The 18893-nt window shown below is 40.1% G+C and overlaps 3 protein-coding genes across 4 annotated transcripts; 2 read left to right on the plus strand and 1 right to left on the minus strand.

Annotated features, from left to right (window-relative positions):
* The first annotated feature begins 536 nt into the window (after positions 1-536).
* Positions 537-1435, plus strand: LOC119547411 (seminal metalloprotease 1). The gene is made up of 2 exons (XM_037854260.1): positions 537-753; positions 807-1435. Exons 1-2 carry the CDS (start codon positions 537-539, stop codon positions 1352-1354), a joined length of 765 nt encoding a protein of 254 aa, XP_037710188.1. The 3' UTR covers positions 1355-1435.
* A 527-nt stretch (positions 1436-1962) lies between these two features.
* On the plus strand, positions 1963-4744 carry LOC119546943 (matrix-remodeling-associated protein 5). Of its 2 annotated transcripts, XM_037853581.1 has the most exons (5): positions 1963-2233; positions 2312-2414; positions 2555-3512; positions 3576-3978; positions 4303-4744. In XM_037853581.1, exons 1-5 carry the CDS (start codon positions 2052-2054, stop codon positions 4352-4354), a joined length of 1698 nt encoding a protein of 565 aa, XP_037709509.1. In that variant the 5' UTR covers positions 1963-2051; the 3' UTR covers positions 4355-4744. The 2 variants fall into 2 exon arrangements, with proteins under 2 accessions (XP_037709509.1, XP_037709511.1); XM_037853583.1 differs by lacking the exon at positions 4303-4744 and having other exon boundaries at positions 3576-4103.
* Positions 4745-6294: 1550 nt separating this feature from the next.
* LOC119547716 (accessory gland protein Acp29AB-like) lies at positions 6295-7130 on the minus strand. Its single transcript, XM_037854689.1, has one exon. The coding sequence runs from the start codon at positions 7122-7124 to the stop codon at positions 6354-6356; it is 771 nt and encodes a 256-aa protein (XP_037710617.1). The 5' UTR covers positions 7125-7130; the 3' UTR covers positions 6295-6353.
* Between the last annotated feature and the right edge of the window lie 11763 nt (positions 7131-18893).

The raw sequence follows: 18893 nt of genomic DNA on the forward strand, positions 1-18893 counted from the left end.
TTTATAGAAAAAATGTCCAATTCCATTTAACTTTGAATCAATTTTAAATGAAACTTGGAAAATTTGTTGTTAATATATTTAAATCTATAAATATTGACACTTTTGCAAATCAATTCGAGTATAACATTCGAAAGTAAAAACCTGAACAGGCCTACTTTATAAATCTGTGTTATTACATAGGTTTAAATCAATAACCTTAAATGGTTCATAGACTACTCATATAGCGATTACATCTAAATTTTGTATTTTGGATAGAATATATATTATTAAGTTGTGAAAAAAACAAATGCATGACTATTTTTGATTAGTGAACTTCCTAACAGGGAACTTAACTAGCGTTTTTACCAAAGCAGAACTTAACAACAATGGATAGAAGTACTTCAGCACCCGCAATTTGTGGAAATCCTACACATTTTCGTAGTATTTCATATTCCGTGGACTCTTATCGCTAATAAATCACAAGTAGTTCTTAAGGCCGCACATTTTGCGATAATTAGTAATATATTAGCGGTTAATTCTCTTTAAATCAGTCGAAAATGATTGCTGCTTGGATTCAGTTGTTCCTGCTGGGCACTCTGTGCTCTGTGGTTTTTCCAGCTCCCTACAATACTCATTATGAGGAAACGGACCCAGAGCTGACTGCAGGATACTTCCAGGGTGATATGGATGTGGATTTTACTCGAAACGGACAACTTTCCGAGTCACGTCGTTGGCCAAATGCCACAGTTCCTTACAGGATCTCGGATGAGTTCGGTAGATAGATCGGTTTGCAAATAAATACATTTATATATAAATTACCTTTTTAGATGCTCCTTATGTGGAATATATTAAGATTGGCATGCAAATTATCGAGTATTACTCTTGTATTCGTTTTGTGCCTGCTGCTGAAGACGAGGGAAACTATGTTTTTGTGCTGCCTTCCACTTCGGGCTGTAGCTCGAATGTGGGTTACCAGCCGGGAGAAAGAACCGTCAAACTTTTACCTCGCCAACTGGACTCCGGTTGCTTCAGGCTGGGAACCATCCAGCACGAACTGCTCCACACTTTGGGGTTCCATCATCAGCAATGCTCTCCGAATCGAGATGAGTTCGTAAAGATTGTGGAGGAAAACATATCCGAGGGCCACGAGAAGAACTTTGTTAAGTACGAAGATGACGTTGTTGGGGATTTCGACGAGCCCTACGACTATGGAAGCGTCTTGCACTACAGTTCCCTGGCCTTTTCGATCAACGGCGAGGCCACAATTGTGGCTCTGAACCCAGAGGGTCAGGAGAAAATGGGTCAGCGTTTGAAGATGAGTGACATAGATATCAAACGTCTCAATACCATGTACAAGTGTCCAATCCAATTGTGAGGCTTGCTATAAATATATAGGCCACATATGCCTAAAAAACTTGTTATAAACATTTCAAACAATAAAATTCCATTGCACTAATATTCGTTTATCTGTTCGTTAATCAATAGAAATTAGAAGTACTTAAAAAAATCCAACTGATTAATGCTTAACTATTATTTAACTCACGATTGATTAGCACTTTGAACTGAAAAATTACATCTCTTAAGTTAGGCAAAACATAACATATGTATTCATTTTTGTGGAAAGTCCAATAACTTGGTGGTAATCAAAAAGTCAAATTACCTTATCAGCTAATAATTTCTCCTGAATCTTATAAGTCTGCATTTTCCAAACAAGTGAAACCACAGCAACTTACGCTCTTTCATCGAAACACGAATATAGCCGCATCAGCTGATTAGATAATAACAAAGAGGCTTATCTTATCTGCAGTGGAAGTGTAGAGCTCTTACCGGGCATATCAGTAAGCTAATGCATTTCGTTGTTTAATTTTTTATAACGAAGCAAGGTAAAGTATGGTAACCTACCATTGGAATACACCTTATCAGTTAGTCATAAAGTGAATGGAGAGAAATGTTTTAAGCTCTCAGTCAGTCGAAAACTAGCAAGCATTCCCAAACCAACCATCTCGAAAATGACGAACCATTAATTGAGGACGTACCTTCCAGTCAATGAAAATATTATTTGCCTTCAGCTTATGGCTCTGCAATGTGTCATAAAGCCCAAAATGTGGTTGGGTCTTAAGCAGATCCTGCTCTATGTGGGCCTACTGCTCTGTGTCCTTCTTCAGGTCTGCAGGAGCAAAACCCAACTGCAGATGTTCTGCCCCACTGTCTGCCACTGTGATTTGCATGCCCAGCGAAATCGAGCGATATGCAGGTGAGTTTTTATTGGGTTAAAAATATTATTGGGTTGTGCTCTGCATTTCCTTATATGTATATTCTTTTTTGTAAATAGTGCCAAGCGCTTAATAAGCGCCAATATAGAAATGCCCAAAACGGTTGAGCTGTTGGACCTGAGCTACAATGATATAACAACCATTGATGATGACTCCTTCAAGGTAAGTCATCGGATATTTTTATTCAAACGTAATATTTCAACCTCTTTTTGACGAATTTAAGTATCAACGAGTTGTTTTTTGTACTTTTAAAGTAATCTTTAACATATGTATAACGATTTACTATCCCATTTGATCTGTAGACGACTATTCACCTGCTAAACCTCACATTGGCTCACAATGCCATCCACACAATTTATGGTGATGCCTTTTCTGAGCTGACCAGACTTCGATACCTGGATCTTTCGTACAATCGCCTGGAGCAGATCGATGAACATATCCTCGAGTCCAACAACCAACTGATCCACCTCAATCTGGAGGGCAACAAGTTGTCCACCCTGGGAAAAGGACCCATTTTAAGGAGTCCAACACTACGCTCTCTCAATCTGCGCAACTCGCAGGTAAATCAATTGGGAATCCAGCTATTGAGTGGCCTGCCCCAGTTGCGTCAACTGGATTTAGCTCAGAATATGCTAGTGACCCTAAGTCCGGGAGATTTTCATGCCCCGCGCTATTTGGCCTCCCTGAATGTGGAGGAAAATCCCTTCAATTGCGATCGGGCTTTGACCAGAGTGGCCACTGGATTACGACAGCGTGGCGTGGCCATTTTCATGAGTGACTGCGTGGAGGAGGAGCTGCCGGTTGGGCAGGAGGAAGTGGATGCAGATATCGTGGAGGAGGCCAAGATGAAGTTTGAACGCATGGAGCACTTTGAGCCCAGCACCCAAGGTCCCCAATCCGTGCTCTCTGTCTGGCGGGAGTTGGACTCCAGTGAGGAGCAGGACAGCGAGGAGGACGACGGCCAGATGTCATCCCTCAGCGATGTGTGCGAGGGAAGTCGGGAAAAGCTGTGCCTGCGATACCGCACTTGCTTGGAGCGCGTGAGTCATGAACTCCTGGCCGGGGGCAACTCCCAACTGGAAGATGAAATCATACGCTCACACTCCTACGACGAAGATGACCTCAAGCTGGCCTTTGTGGTGGGCGGAGCCACGGGCGTCTGCATGGTCATCTTCATCATAACCTTTGCCCTGTGCCTCAAGAGTTGCTGTGAGATGCGCAAGAAGAAAAGCAACCCAGAGGTGGTCGATGGGGATTCGGGTAGGTCCACTCAATTAGGAGAGTGTCCAAGTACTTCCTGTAATATTTTTTTCCTACCAACAGCTCCATTGGATCCCTCGCAGGATAGCCTGCCCACCATTCACACCTGGTCACCGCAGCGGACTCGCCACCCCAGACGCTCCAATCCTCAGCGTGCATCGCGTGCCGTCGTCCGCCAACCCTACGGACCGCAGGACAATTTCGTGTCCCGGCTTTTTGGTCGTCCGGCCCGGAGTCAGTACTACCGGACCATCAATCAGAACACGGCCACCCTCATCCGGCGCCTCAGTCGGAGCAACCTCTTCACCAGCCGGGATCGGGATCGGGAGGCAAGTTCCCCCACCACGCCACCGCCCACTTCCACGGCTAGATTCTACACGGATGTGGTCGAGAGTGGTGCCGCCAGACCGGAGACGCCGCCTCCAAACTACGGCGATGTGGTGGTAATCGAGAATTGTGATAACAAGTGAGGGAAACAATCGTTTTAACTAATACATATTCTTAGATATCGCCGCTCTCGCCCCTAACTCATTTATAACTACAACAAATTTGATATAGAAATATACCTAACACTATCTAAAAAAATTTTAAGTCAAGGCATTTAGTTTTTTATTTAATATCCCCAACTTCGACATCTAGCCATTTACTAAGACATTTATTGATATGATACATTTATTTACAAACAATACGCTACTTCTTTTTAAAAATTTCCCCATTCCATTTGCCTAAAGCAATTTATTTAAATGATTTGATATTTACCATTTTATGTTTAAATATTTACTCCCCTTAGCCCTCGAAGACCTCTTAGTGAGCCCACAACATGTTGTTCAAAAGACCCTTGAAAACTTCAATGTTTTCCCATTCTCATCGCACACACAAAAATATCAATTGGGGAATTTCAGCATTTTTGCTTCTTTTGGATGAGCATTACTTTTACAAGACTTGGACTTGCAGCTGCAACAAATCGCAATAAAAACTTTTGACAAAACTATCAAAGTTGGCATGGTATAGGGGCATGGGTACATGAGGATGGGGCAGGACCAACTGTGAAATTGCCACAGAAAAATCCCCGAAAAATTCAAGTAGCAAAAGTTTACACACTCAAATAAATGCTGAAACGCGGAAGAAGATGGGTGGCCCTTTTAGGCCCCCTCTCCAATCCGCCAGCCAGACAAATCGAAAACACCACAAAGGAAAATAAAAACCGCACAAAAAATGCCATAAGAATAAAACTGAAAAAAAGGAACGGCAAACCCAACAATTTGCACTGCAAAGCGGCAAAAGTGTCTCCAAAGAAACAACCACCAAAACCCGACCAGATACGGAATAAATATATATAGGGAAAGAAAGAAGGTCCAAGTTATGTTGCAATGGAAAAAAAAGCGCATGTTGTGGCAAAAAACCGTATGAGGCCATGCACTGAACGAATGGGGATGGCTTTTAAAAGGTATTAAATGGATTGACTTAATCCAAAGCAAAGGATCATACCTGATTTTTTACTAAAAAATTAGAAAATGTTGAAATGAATTTTTAATATTAACGCAATTACCACAAATTTTCAGAATTAGTAAAAGCGTAACATTTTTTAATTTATGTAGTTGCTAACTAAAATAATGTTGCTGTTATTTTATACTTTAAAAACGTGTTCAAATCATTTTCCAGTAGGTCATTATTTTACTTTCATAAATCTTTTAGCTGCATTTGCCTGTGCCTAACCACCATTCGGAATCATGGAGCTTTTAAAACCACTCGTTTAATTCATCCTTCATTTGCCAGCTCACTTGTAACGCAAATTTGCTGTGTGGCTGCTTCAAGGATTCTGTTGTTAAGTGTTTGTCTAGCTGTCTATCTATATATATATCTATCTATCTATCCAAACGTATCTGTGTTTTGTGGTGCCAACTTTCATTGCACTGAGCCCGACGCTGCGGTGCACAAAAGTTAACGTATCCTGGGACCAAAGTTGCGTTGTCAACAACCAAAACGCAGGAAAAAGCGGATTTGGGAAAAGGACTATGGGGAAGCTTGGCGAAAAAATGCTCTCACCAGGAGGTCTGTGGAAGCACAGTTGCCGAGCGTGAAAAAATATCTAAATCCAACATTAATGAAAAACTTTTTGCATAATCCACGATGAAGCTGGCGGCAAAGGCAGCAAACCGAAATCAAACCCACTTTTCCCCCAAAGGAGATGCAGCCAAGCGAAGTAGCAACTCCCCATCGAGTGAATGAAATGCAATAGAAGAGGGCCAGGATAACAAAGCAACAGATTCCGCTGGGAGGATGAGGCAGAAATGGATTTTTGAGGCATTGAAGGACACGCCAAGCGGCTTAAAAGGTGCTGAAGGTTACCCCCAAGAAAGAAGTAAGTGATGAGATGGCTCAGACTTGGAGGTTGGGGAGGCGAAAGTTGCACTAAATCTAAGCCGTGGCTTGGAAAACTGTGGAACTCGATTTGAAAGGGAATTGGTGTAAGGAAAACTGATTGGAAAATGGTTGAGAATGGATGATGGGGGTGTGGTGTTCCTTGAAAGTGAACCTTTTCGACCAGTCAGGCCATTATTTGTTATTTGATTGGAAAAATAACTAGACATATGTATTTTTTGCATTTAAATAAGAGAATTGTGCTGCTGAATGAAAGTATACCTATAGGTTTATTAACCATTCGCAATTCCATGTATAAAAATTTAAATTTAAAAATTTAAAAAGAATACAAATTTTAATATTATATTTTAGTGGGCATTTATTTTTTTTACCCTACCCTATTTGGTAAAAAAAAATAAATATATGTTTAAAAAATATTCCAGAAAATTATGGCAGAACAAATGTATTTTTAGTTTGTAACTATATTTCATTGTCTTGCTGGCAAATGAAAAAATAAGTTTCGTTACAAAAAGAATCCAAAAGTCCGTTTTTGGACAACCTTACGCAGTCCCTAACGTTTCCGTTGCTGTATCTGAACCAACCCCATTTTAGAAATGGTGCTGGTTTTCCGGATGCTACAGATACGTACTCGCCCTCTTTTTCCCGATCGTTTATGCCTATCCAGTACCAAGATTGATCCAGTTTCCCGGTGATGGCAGTAAACTCTTCTTCATTTTTTATTGATGCAAGGTGACCTCCCTTTTGACGGCAAGTCTTTTCAGCAGTGGTCCAATCTTGTGTAACTCTTCTCTCGATATAGAAGGATCTCGACCCGATTTGCTTGAAGACCGGCAAAATGATTTTATCATTGGTTCCGGAAACAGTTTTGTGACTGTCAGTTAATTGGTTTTCCTCTAGCCGTGAGTCACAGGTGTGATTGTTAATCTTGTGTAATATTTCCTCCATAGATGTTTTTAGTGTTTCCACAGAGTTCTGTAGGGACTGCATTTGACCTTCGATCTTGTCCAATTTCGCGTTGCTGTTAGACAGAGTGTCAGCAAGATTGTTCATCTTGTGCTGATACTTAGTATTGTGATCAAACAACGGATGCAGTGCCGAAAGGCAAAATGTAGCACACTGACTTGGTGCATCCTTTAGTACACAAAAGGAACAAGTATCCTTTGACATGGATTCGCCATAGAGATTGCTTACAAGAAATGCGATCCAAAAATATTTCCCGAACTTCAACATATCGACTCGAAAGGTCCCAATGAACTGACTTCAGGTTCGATTTATTGGTTTCAAAATGTATAGAGCCCTCTACTCTATCTGATAAGCTTATTTACATTTTTGCAAAAAAAAAGGGGCATACACATCAAAAGCCCGCTTTGATCGCATAAATAAACTTATCTAAGTTATTGTTCAAATATTTGTTATTTATTCAGATGTACGTTGCAAATAATTCAATAAATAAATATTTATTTTAATATTATCCTTATAATATTTATTTAATAATTGCAGTGCCCACTTTTTAAATGCACAGCCCCTAATCTATACGCCTCTGTTGCATAAGTGTAAGTTATTTGTGATTTGTTTGCGGAGTGTTAAACGCTACATGGCCATTTGCCAGCACTTTGCCCGTTGCAGAGTAAATAAATTAAATTCTTATTTGCCGGCATTCGGGGGGCGCCAGTAGCCCCCGGGTTCGGTGTAAAACTTTCAGGATGTGCCGGACACGGTCGCCGTGTCGCCGGCGTCTTTCTACCTGTCCTCTGCCGACTCCTGGCCGTGTGTTGCAATAACAAACTCATGCTAATTGCTTTGCTAACAACTAGCAGCAACAGCACCATCAGCAACAACAGCAACTTGGACTTGCACTGACAATAAGAGGGCAGAAAGCGCAGCTCCGACAATAAATATCAGCAGGAACTGGGCAAGAGCTTGCTAAAAGTCCTGGCTACCTTTAATTACGGTTTCGCAGGACATTGGACCGCACTTTCGCACACTCACACAAGCTGCTAACTAGTTGCACATGGCACAGATACACCCATGACACGATTGACCTCTTGCCTTCGGGATGTTGCAGGTGCCACATGACCAACGCTTCAAGCCAGTGTCCTTTGCACTGAGCGAAATCAGAAGGATACTTGTTAACAGGATATTAATTATGAAAATTTATTTTATTATTATTCAATTTTAAAAAATTTTAAAAAATTTAAAAATATACAAAAACCAAAAACAAAAAAAAATACCACAGTTTAAATAGACTTCAGCAACTTTGAGTAATGTATATTGATTTATTAATAATTCATAGTCGACAGTTTTATGTATAGATTAGAAGTAAAGTGTTATATTTTATGAATCCTTTAATGTAAAATAAGTCTTGGCTTGGACTTAAAAAATACATCTTTTTCAATTTCGAGTAAGTATTCTACGTATTTGTGATACAAAAGCGGCGAAGTTACTTTGATAACATTTCTCCCAGTGTTGCTCTTCCTTCCGCCTCTGGTTTATAGAATTTGCACACGAACTTGCGATAATTGCTGGGAAATGAAATAAAAATGCAATTAAAGCCGGCGACGCTGCAGAGCTGAAGAGCTGGAGCTGGAGCTGGACCTCGCTCGTTGAAATGAGCATTCAATTAAGCGGCAGCCAACGAGCTGCGAGAGCGTGTCCTGGAACGGGAGTGTCCTGGGCGAGTGTCCTGTTTCTGGTGTCCGTCCAACAGACCTGCCCGTCTGTCAGGGGCATACACACTTGATGGCGACATCGTCGAGGGCGTTCACAAAATGATTTTTATCTTTATCAAATTAGAAAACGACAACAGCAAACGGGCTCCTGTACCAGCCGATCCCAATCCCATTCCCGATCCCAATCCCGATCCCTATCCCCATCCCTGTGGCATCCCTCCCAACCCAGTCCAGTCATCCGTGTCTTGGCAGTGTCATAGCAATTAAAGCTCTGCCATGCCATTGTGTAGATTACATCGCCGGCGAGTCGGGGGCGTTCTTGGTCAATGGGCAGATGTTAAATGCTTTGAAGTTTATTTCTAGATTTGCACGACTGCCCCCTGTGAATCTATGTGAAAGTATATGAATGGAAATGTTTAAAAGTGGGCGGATGCCGCATCTGAAGTCTGCTACTACTAGCAGATTGGGTTTTTTCCTAGTGTGAGGAGCTAAGTATAAATCGGTGTTCTTAAGTCAAATAAAAGCTACGAAAATGTAATATTTAATTACTATCATTTTTCATTTTAAACCCGCTATGGGAAAGGCTCTGAATACCTTTTATATTTTTCAACCATCCCTTGTTACTTAAAACATTTTTCTAATTCACTTAACTTAACCTGTTGATGAGATATGAACATACTTTTTTATTTCCACAACTCCAGAGAAAGAAAATCATTTTACCAACAATTGCTGCCATTCGTGTGTCGTTCATACAATTTGAGAATGTATCCCCGGTGACAGTTAATTTTTAATTTACACACCAGGGCACTAAGCCCAGTTCATTGCCTCATTCGCTTTCTTAATGCCGTTTGGCGACTGTTTTCAATTTACATGTGCCGGGCACAAAAGGACCCACTCGCAGTGAAAGCAGGGATGAAGGACTTTCGTCCGTTGGCGGCATTTTACACGTGACAGGTGAGTGGGAGGGGTTGGGAAACACCCCTCAAATGCGCCCTGGGGACACTCGTGTTTTTTCGCTCTTGCTCCAACTTTTTCACCACTCTGCTAAACTTCCACTAAACATTTGCCTTCAATTTTGTGCTTCTACTTTTTTTTCCCCCATTTTTCCATGAACTTGTTTGGCAGTTGGCTGTCGTTTCTGTTGCTTTTTCTGCGGCTGTCTCTGCCATAGTCGATGTACTAAACATTTTTTAATGGCTTGTTTTGTGGCCCCAAAGTTGTTGACTGGTTGACTGGCCAGCAACCTTTTAATGAGTTTGTTTCCTCACCGAAAGCTGAGAAGGTTGGGCGCCGTCTTTTATTATTCATGGCTTCATCAATATTTTTTAAGCAAATTATAAAAACATGACGAATTCTTTGACAGCAAGGGTTTAAAATACACGCAGGAAAAGTCTTAAATTATCTACTATCTAATTTATATATTTAAATTTAGAAACATTTAACATTTCATTTCCATTTATTGGAAGATAGTTATACAAGCCCAATTGAAGAATCAAAATTGTTTCAGGTGTACTATCAAAAGCAAAAAGGAGTTTAGCTTTTTTCCGCATTAACCTCTGAGTGCTGCTCGGCTCATTAGCTGCCGTTTTACAGCATTCCGCAATTTTGTTTGCTCAATTTCATAAGCAATTGTGCATTGCATTGCCCTGCGCCTAAATGTATGCAGCACACACAAGAGATGCTAATGTATGCCAAACACACATGCCCACCCACATCACCCTCGCATATTCCTGATTTTCAAAATGGACGCAAACGAAGTTGCCGCTCACAAAAGCACGCAAGTTGCCTCTGTTCTCGGCTCAGCATTTTTCCTTTACTTTCCTTGGGCTTCTGAATACGTGGAGAAAGTTTTCCCAGCTCTACGATTTTTTTCTTTCTGAATGCATCGGAAGAACTGCATTTTTTTTCTGAGAATACGAGGGTAGAGTTTTTAGAAAAAGTCTATTCGGCTATAAAAAGACCAAAACAAATTTCTGCTTTTCTAAATCTTTTATTTCTAATTAATTCAAATCTATTTATTCTATGAATAAGTGTAGTTGGTATTCATTTGAATTGTTTTAAACGTTTTCTGTTTCAAGACCTCAAGACCTGTTTCTTGAAACTGAAGCCAATTTGTAATACGATAGGAGATATAAAATTTTAATTCTCAGTGCAATAGTATATAAAATGATATTGATCTTATCTTATTTAGCTGTGTATTTGTATTTGTTTAAATTTATTAAATTTTTTCTTATCAACATTGTAAATTTTTGCAAATAAAAGTAGAATAATTCCACATTTTAAGTTGCTTTGTATAGCAATATAAACATTTTAACAATTTGTTTTTCTCTCAAGGCAATGAAAAATATTTTATTAAAGCTTAACCAGATTATGTATCGTTAAATTTCACACTGATTAAAAGCGATGGTACATTTTCCTTATCAAGAACTGAAAATTGGAATTATGGTTTAATTAGAGGTAAAACTAAAGCCGAACTCACTTGATTTGCGGTGGGATAGGGTGAAAATAGGAAATGGAAAATGGAAAATGGAAAAGAGGAAAGCTAACGCGTTTGGCTGAACTGTGTGAGAAGTTTCTGAAGTAGTTCCCGCACTGTTTGCCATGCATCATAAATCCATTTTGTGACCGCAAACCCCAGAGCCGCAGCAAAACTCTTTGGGCCGGGTCAAGTGGACAAAGTGGTCAAGTGGCTGATTAGCCTTTAATTTGAGGCCCTTTGTTAATTAAGATCCGGTGATCCCGCCGGGTCATCGGAGATGGATAGCCGGGTAGCTGCCACTAAAAGCCCCTGTTCCCCCGTCCAGGGACAAAAGTAATTATATCGGGCAAGGGGTTTGTCCAATGTCCATTCAATTTTCGGCCTCGATTTGGGGGCGGGGCGTGGAAGTGGGCGGGGTAGTTGTGTGCTAATTTCCGGTGCTCATATTTGGCAGACAGTCACGCCACGCCCACTTACACAGCGACAGCAGCAACAAATTGCACCACATCCTGCGACGATGTCGATGACGTTGCTCCATGTTAATGATGACCATCCATGACGATGCGATGACCAGACGACGGAGGACTGGGGACTGAGTAGCAATTCAATTGCAGTCTCCACGGTGCAAAATACAAACAACAGTAAAGCAAGGGAAACAACAGCCAGTGGCTAACAGCCTTGTAACTGTCAGGCATAACATACTAAATCTATTATCCCCTCACAGAGGGGGAAGCCCCGGATTCTTTATTTGCCCCAGCCCAACGCATGCACTTTTGTTTTCCTCTCAATGTTTACTAACAAAAATACGCTGGGGGCTCTAAGGGAATTTACCGAATGTTAGAAATACACAATACAATTGGCCATGCATACCTATAACTTTATTAAAATTGTTTATCTTTTCTATTGTTTCTATCTTTTTTCTTGCTTTTTTATACAAATATTTAGGTTATTGATAAATGATAAACTTCTAAACATTCATATATGAGTACCAATGTTTGAAATGTTATTGTTGAATTCAGAAAATACCAAAAAGAAGTGTTAATGGAAACTCAAAAATTGCACCGCCTCATGAGTCACGAGTAACCCGAATGCCCAAGAGTCATTGCAAAAACAGCCATCAAATGCCCATTCAATGCGCTGCATTGTCCTTCGCCTTTATCCTGCCGGCTGTCCAGTCAACCGGCGAGTGTCCTGCCACACCCCACCTCCCCCCGTAAGTGTTTGCAGCAATCAGTTATGACCCTTTTGTAGCAGCAGCAGTGGCACGAGCAACAACCATGCGCATTTCTGGCATCCTTGGCAACTTGCTTGCCCACTTCCTGTGGCGATTGTCAACAGAGAACGTTGGTCGTGTATTTCGTTTTTTTTGGCTTTTTTTATGTCGGTTTTATTCCCGGGGGCATGACGTTGGCAGCCTCTATAAATCTGCACAAATTGGCAGCCCTGTGGCTGCATTAAAAAATATTTTATAAAAGAGCAAAAGTAAATAAATACAGCGCGAAAACCGAAGGCCAGGCACATGTTGCCAGTCAGTTCTTTATGCCGTGTCCCCACTGGCCTTCTATACATATATATTTTTTCTGCCAGCATCTGTTTGTTTATTTATGCTTGCAACGTTTATAAATCGCTTTCCAAAAAACGCAACCGGAAGGAGCAGAGCACAAGGCGAAATCGGTGACTGACCAAGCGACACATCCTTGGCATCCCCTATCCCCATCCCCATACCCATTTCCATTTCCATCCCATAAAGGTGACTGCGAACAACGTGGCGTATGCGCGCTGTCCTCGATTGAGTTGTCACGGCTGGCTGGCTGGCTGCACTTTTGACCCCCCCCTAGCCACCAGCCAGAACCACCCCCTGGGCGTCTTCCTTTTGGCCTGGCTTGCTGCATGCTGACCACACAACTTCATAAATCAGTCGACAAAACCGCATCGAGCGCTGGCGTTTTGATGACCTTATTACCTGTCAGCCAAGAGTCGCAATTCCAGAAGCTAAGCAATGTTAAATATTTAAACGATGCACCCTGGTGCTCAGACTTGATAGATAAATATATTTTAAAATATATTTATATTAAGAAAGATATTTAAATTAAAGATTTTGTAAACTTTATATACTGTGGTAAAGATTTCAGCATTATGTATAGACAAAAAATAAGACTCTTTTTATGTCCTTTAAATATTTAAAAAATTTTTAATATTTGATGTTTAGTATGTTTAATTTAAGATGTTTAACTTAATGTGGTTAGATATGTAAATTTATTATTTTATGTTGGTAAATTGACTAACGATCAATTATGATAAATATATATATAAAGGTTAAACAAATCCTTTTATTTTTAACACTTGCACACAATCAAAACAATCAATGTTCCTATGCTTATACTTAAATAACTTTAAGCTCAGAACTTATATTTTTTTTTAATTTTGGAAAACATAAATGTTTACATTTGAAAACCATCATACCATATATTCCTTAATAATAGTTAACATAATAATATGAAAGCCAAACGAAGTTTACATTTATTATTTTGGAAAATAAATATGTTTTTTGGGAAGCTTTACCAATGCATTTCAGCCGACTGTGCCTCGCAGGTGCACTCGGTGCTTGCCCATTGATTTGGCTTGCTTCGAGTGGGGCATGAAGCATGGAGCCGGGCTCACCTCGTTGCGTTTGGCTTCTGAATCGAATCACGCGCCTTCCGCATCGCAAATATTTGCCCACTGGCGATATTTCATTTGCCTCCCCGACTCCGAGGCGGACAACTCATAAATCTTTGAGGACGAGGACTGATGGGTCGATGGGCAAACGAATGTAATCGGGGGAAAGTTTCCGTTTTCATTGAGGGCTAGGCAACCGCTGAAGGAGCAATCGTTAGACTGACAAACAGACATCGACGTCACGTCGACCGCGGATGGAGACGGAGAATGGAGGCGGGCTAGAGAGAATCGAAATCAATATTTTCATCAGAATGAAAAATGACCGGGCCAGCAGAAGGGGGCGGCGGAAAATTGTCCAGCAACCATAAGACCACTTGAAGCAGCCTTAAGCGATTCGGGACCCCTTTCGAATGAAGTGCGCCATCTCTGGAGGCTTTGAGGCTTATGTTTATTGTATTCCAGTGATTAGCGAAAATAACTCGAGCAGCTACGTGAATTTGCAAACGTCGCATAATTGATTAAACACGACGAACGAGCGACTTAATCAACGGAGCGAGCAACGTGGCGTATACGCAATGCGAAAGGAAAATATCCTTGAGAAGCTGTGATGAACAAGAGATTCAGATATAGAAACAAATACAGATCCAGAACAGGCAGAAAAGAAAAGAAAAACACAGACACCAATCAGCAGGAAAAACAATGATGGGCATGAAATTGGCAGGAGAAGGGGTCGTAAATGAAGTAAGGAACTTAATAGAAGGAGCAGATGGAAATGGCATCAGGTATATGGATTACTAGAGGGATTTGGTGGGGTGTTTTATGGGTTAGAGATATTCGTCAATTTATAAGAAGACACTAACCCTTAAGTCATGATTATATCCCTTACATTTTAAGCAATCTGTTAAATAAACTATAAGAACACAATGCAATTTACGTCTTAAAAAAAAAATAGAAATACTACTACTACTACACTAGGAAAGTAATGATATATGTATTATAAATATAATATAAATAAAGTCTCATAAATATGAAAATGTTTTGCTTAAGACTAAATTGTTATCTCATTACTTTTCCATAAATAGGGAAATCCTGATACTAAATTGACCTACCCTTGCTTCATAATTCACTTTTCACAATCCTTGACCCCAATTTGTTTATTCGGGTTACTTCTAACCCCCAAAAATCTATTAGTAAATCTAGGCTACGTCCTTAGACCAAAAACAAAATGTATTAGTGTATCTGGGCTTAGTCATATTGACAGTATCCGTTTCTTTATCGTCTCGAGTACCCTCTTGTTGTTTCTTCTGGCTTTGTTGCTGCTTTTGGCTGCCGGTGGTGTTGTTATTGTTCCTGTTTTGGGCACACTCTGCTACGTGACACTGACATGGATTTTCGAGTTGTTTGTCGCTGTGTTGCGAGTGTGCCTTTCGTTGCCCGCCCGGGGATGTCCTTTATGTCCTTTACGTCCTTAGAGGCACTCGCACACACGTGCCCGCTTATGAGGTGCCGTTCCATCGTTGCCTACCCGTTCATTTGGCATGTTCGTGCCCCAGGACCTACTTGCACTTTGTCAATTCGCAAATCTTTTTGTACGCCATTCTTTTAGCCGAATTTAGCCGCTGTCTCCGTCATCAAAGGAAACCCACACCCATCGAGAAGGGAAAGGGGGCAAAGTTTACAGAACTAAATCCGAACAAATGTTGCGGGGATATCCGGGCAGCAATCCTTAAGAGCTTCAGGCACCCGGCGGTGGCTGCGGCTCGAGAATTTCCACAATTGTGCGAGTTAACTTTGATGAATTCAATTATTTGAGCACAACATCCTGCCTGCTCCATCTGCATACAGCTTTTGTCAAAATATTAGCGATACTTTGTCTTACACATCTCCATAAGTTAAGAAAGCATAAATTATACTTTCAATAATGTTGTCTTAGTCGTGTTACATTACAGTAGATGTCTTTGCAAAGTTAAATGTAATTTGAAATAATATTTAACTGAAATATGAAATTTCGATCAAATATATTACAGAACATTATCATTTAATTTAAAAAATGTTAAAATTTCTCTTAGTCACTTTTATTTCAAAGCTATTATTTTGAACGCAGCTGTGTCGTACTGCACGTATTTTGACTTCGCCCTCGTTCGATAAGTTTGTCCCCGTCGTCGTGCTTAGAAGGAATTGAAATTCCCCCATGTCCTCACGTCCCCACAGTCGTCGTCTCAATCTGTAAAGTGGATTTATTTCGACGAAATCGAAAGTTGATTTCTTCCATATCCCCATGGCCGTGTGTGTGTCATTGTGTCACGCCCCACTGTATACAGATGTACAGTCGTACCCTTTACCATCCATTTACCAGTTTGTAGGTCCTTCGTGTGTGTGCGAAACATTAAAGGATTTATCAATTTACGCAATGGAACTTGCGGAAGTCAAACAGGTTATTTTTCCGCCAGATTCGTGCCTTATTATATAGTTGCGGGGTGATTGATTAAATTGTTTCCGGGCCCCTGGAGGTATGTATGCCAAGATGGCAGGGAAAAAGTTCGAGAAACTCAGTGGTGGTTAAGGGCTAAAGGAGTTAAGTAATAAGTTTGATCCCTGATTGAAATTACCCGAGGGCCATCTCGGGATTTCTGAAACCTTAAAGAACTTTACTGGCTTTTAAAGCAGAGCAGCAATAGCTTAATTTATCGGGACTCAATACATTTATACAATAATTTGAATATTCCGTTCGATTTTACAAAATCGTATCTAAAATTGGCTTCATCGCATTAAAACTTAACTTAATTTATATTAACTAAACTCCCTAAAATATTGTTTTATAATCCTTGCTATAAATATAACAATTTCATCATTCGGTGCTTGTACAGAGTAGCCATCCTGATATACTCGTACATTTGGTCCCCTTTGTTCAGTAATCCCATCAGCTGCATTTGGTAAGCCGAATACGTCAAATTAACGCCAGGAGCAGGGATTCAAGTCCGACCATAAACAAGTTCAAACGCAAATTGCTTTCAGCGGTTGGAAACACAACAGCGAGGGCCATCCACAGAAGCCACAGCAAAACTGAGGGCAGAATTATGGCTGGCACTGTAGCACTGAAAGCTCTGAGGTCAACATATTATGCTTTATTAACGACGAGCATCGTAAAAATTGCAAATGGAAATTCCAGCTTGGTTTACGATTATGTGCTGGGTCGTCAGAAATATCAACCAACTTTGGTGGCCAAGTGGTAAGGAATGCAAATGGCGAATGCTACTGCAAATTGGTCGCAAACAATGCAAACAGTTAAAACCAAAATCAAAAAATAAAATCTCCTGAATTGCAATTAAACGATTTCATGCATATATGTAAATGCATTGCATAATGCTCAATTGCCGGAATCCGCGGAGCCATGCGAAATGAAATTACGAAATGTAACCATCAGCAGCAACAGATCCAGTTTCCAACAGCCAGGCCAATTGCAATAACAATGAAAACACTGCCAAACCACTGGGCCAACCCATAACAACAACTATTAAATTAATGTTGAAAACTGAAATCAATTTATTTTGTAGAAAATCATGACGCATGAGGAAGCATCCGAGGCAGGGGAAAAGAGAACAGGGGCCTTCCCCACACATTATTTAATGAATAAATCAGACTGACTGGCCCTGTGTCGAGCAAATAACCACGACAAATAACCAAAATCACACAAAATTCAATTGCAGCGGGCCACACAAAAAAACCAACAATCATTTTTAGTCGTTCCCCCAATCGTTATCCAATCAAAATCGATCCGGTTACTTTTTTGACGGACACGGTGATTTGTTTAATTTCTATGTGAAGGATGGATCTATCATTTTTAGGTTTCTAATTTGGGATTTGATTGAACTACTTCTTTGAAATATAAAATTTTGCTAAATTGGCCCCTATATTATAGATTTCATTTTTAGCAAGTATTATTATTTTTACCTCTTTTACAAACATAATATTTTCATATTTTCATTAATTATTTTATGTTTTTAAAGATTCTAGTTGTAATATAAAGATATTATAGTTAAAAATAAACATATTGCATGTAATTTTAGACAAATTAAATCCTACGAAGGGTTCATATATCATCCTTAAACCAATTAGATTAAATACGAAACATAACTTCCCAATCAGAGCACAAGCCATATTTATTTACACATCACTGTGCATATATGTATGAATCCAGCCATCATAATTTGCTAATTTACAAGCATATTTATTTTTTCAATATCAAACCTGTGTAAAGCTCAATCCAGGTTTGGCAGGTTCAGGCATGCCAACGAGTCCCGGGAGCCTTCTAGTTGGCCAATTAAATTCAAATACATAATTGATAAGCGGCTAATTTAACGGCTCGACGCACAGAGCTGAAATAACAACAATACGGGGCAATAATGACAGGAATAACAATATGCACGAAGGGTCGAATTAATGACAAGTAACAGGATAACGATTTCAGCACGAACTCAAACACAACGGCCCATCGGCCAGCTCAAGCCGAAATTGAAGTCCCAGTGCCACGGACATTTATAGTTTATTTGATTGGAATTTGGTTGGCAGTACATAAAGTGCAAATATTCTGCATAATATTATCTTGCAGGCCGGTTTTGTTTGGCTAAAAAGTTGCCGTTTCCGTCCCGTGTGTCGGGTTAGCCATATAAATAAGTTAAATAGTCTTGTCAAATTTATTTAATTACGCAATTTATAATTTGCGCTTATCCTCTGGGAAGGATCACGTGCCACGGAGTCCAGACTTCCATATCGCAATTTCGGCATTTGATTTGTGTTTGCCATGCGTAATTGCGCACCGGAAGTGCAGGACGTCATTACGATTCTGCATAGTTTGTTTCGCTTGTGGGTGGTATCCAAATATTAAAGTTAGCTCATAAACGATACATTGGCGCCACCTGCGCTGTAATTTGTAACACTATGTATCTCGTTTGAGAGCCTCATCACTGATAGTTCTGTATTTAGCCGGCTGGTGGCGCCCTACGAAATAATCAGATAAGTTTACATCTTACAAGTAAAATGTAATGTAAGCACTGAAATTCCAATTTTAAGGCCCGGTCAGACAGCTTTGGATATGCCACTGTTAAAAATATATTATATTTTAACATTTCTGTTAGAAAAAGACAATGAGGCTATATATGATAAACTCATTAATTTGTCATGTCCATCTAAATT

This window comes from Drosophila subpulchrella, chromosome 2L (genome assembly GCF_014743375.2).
Source record: "Drosophila subpulchrella strain 33 F10 #4 breed RU33 chromosome 2L, RU_Dsub_v1.1 Primary Assembly, whole genome shotgun sequence".
Taxonomy (NCBI): domain Eukaryota; kingdom Metazoa; phylum Arthropoda; class Insecta; order Diptera; family Drosophilidae; genus Drosophila; species Drosophila subpulchrella.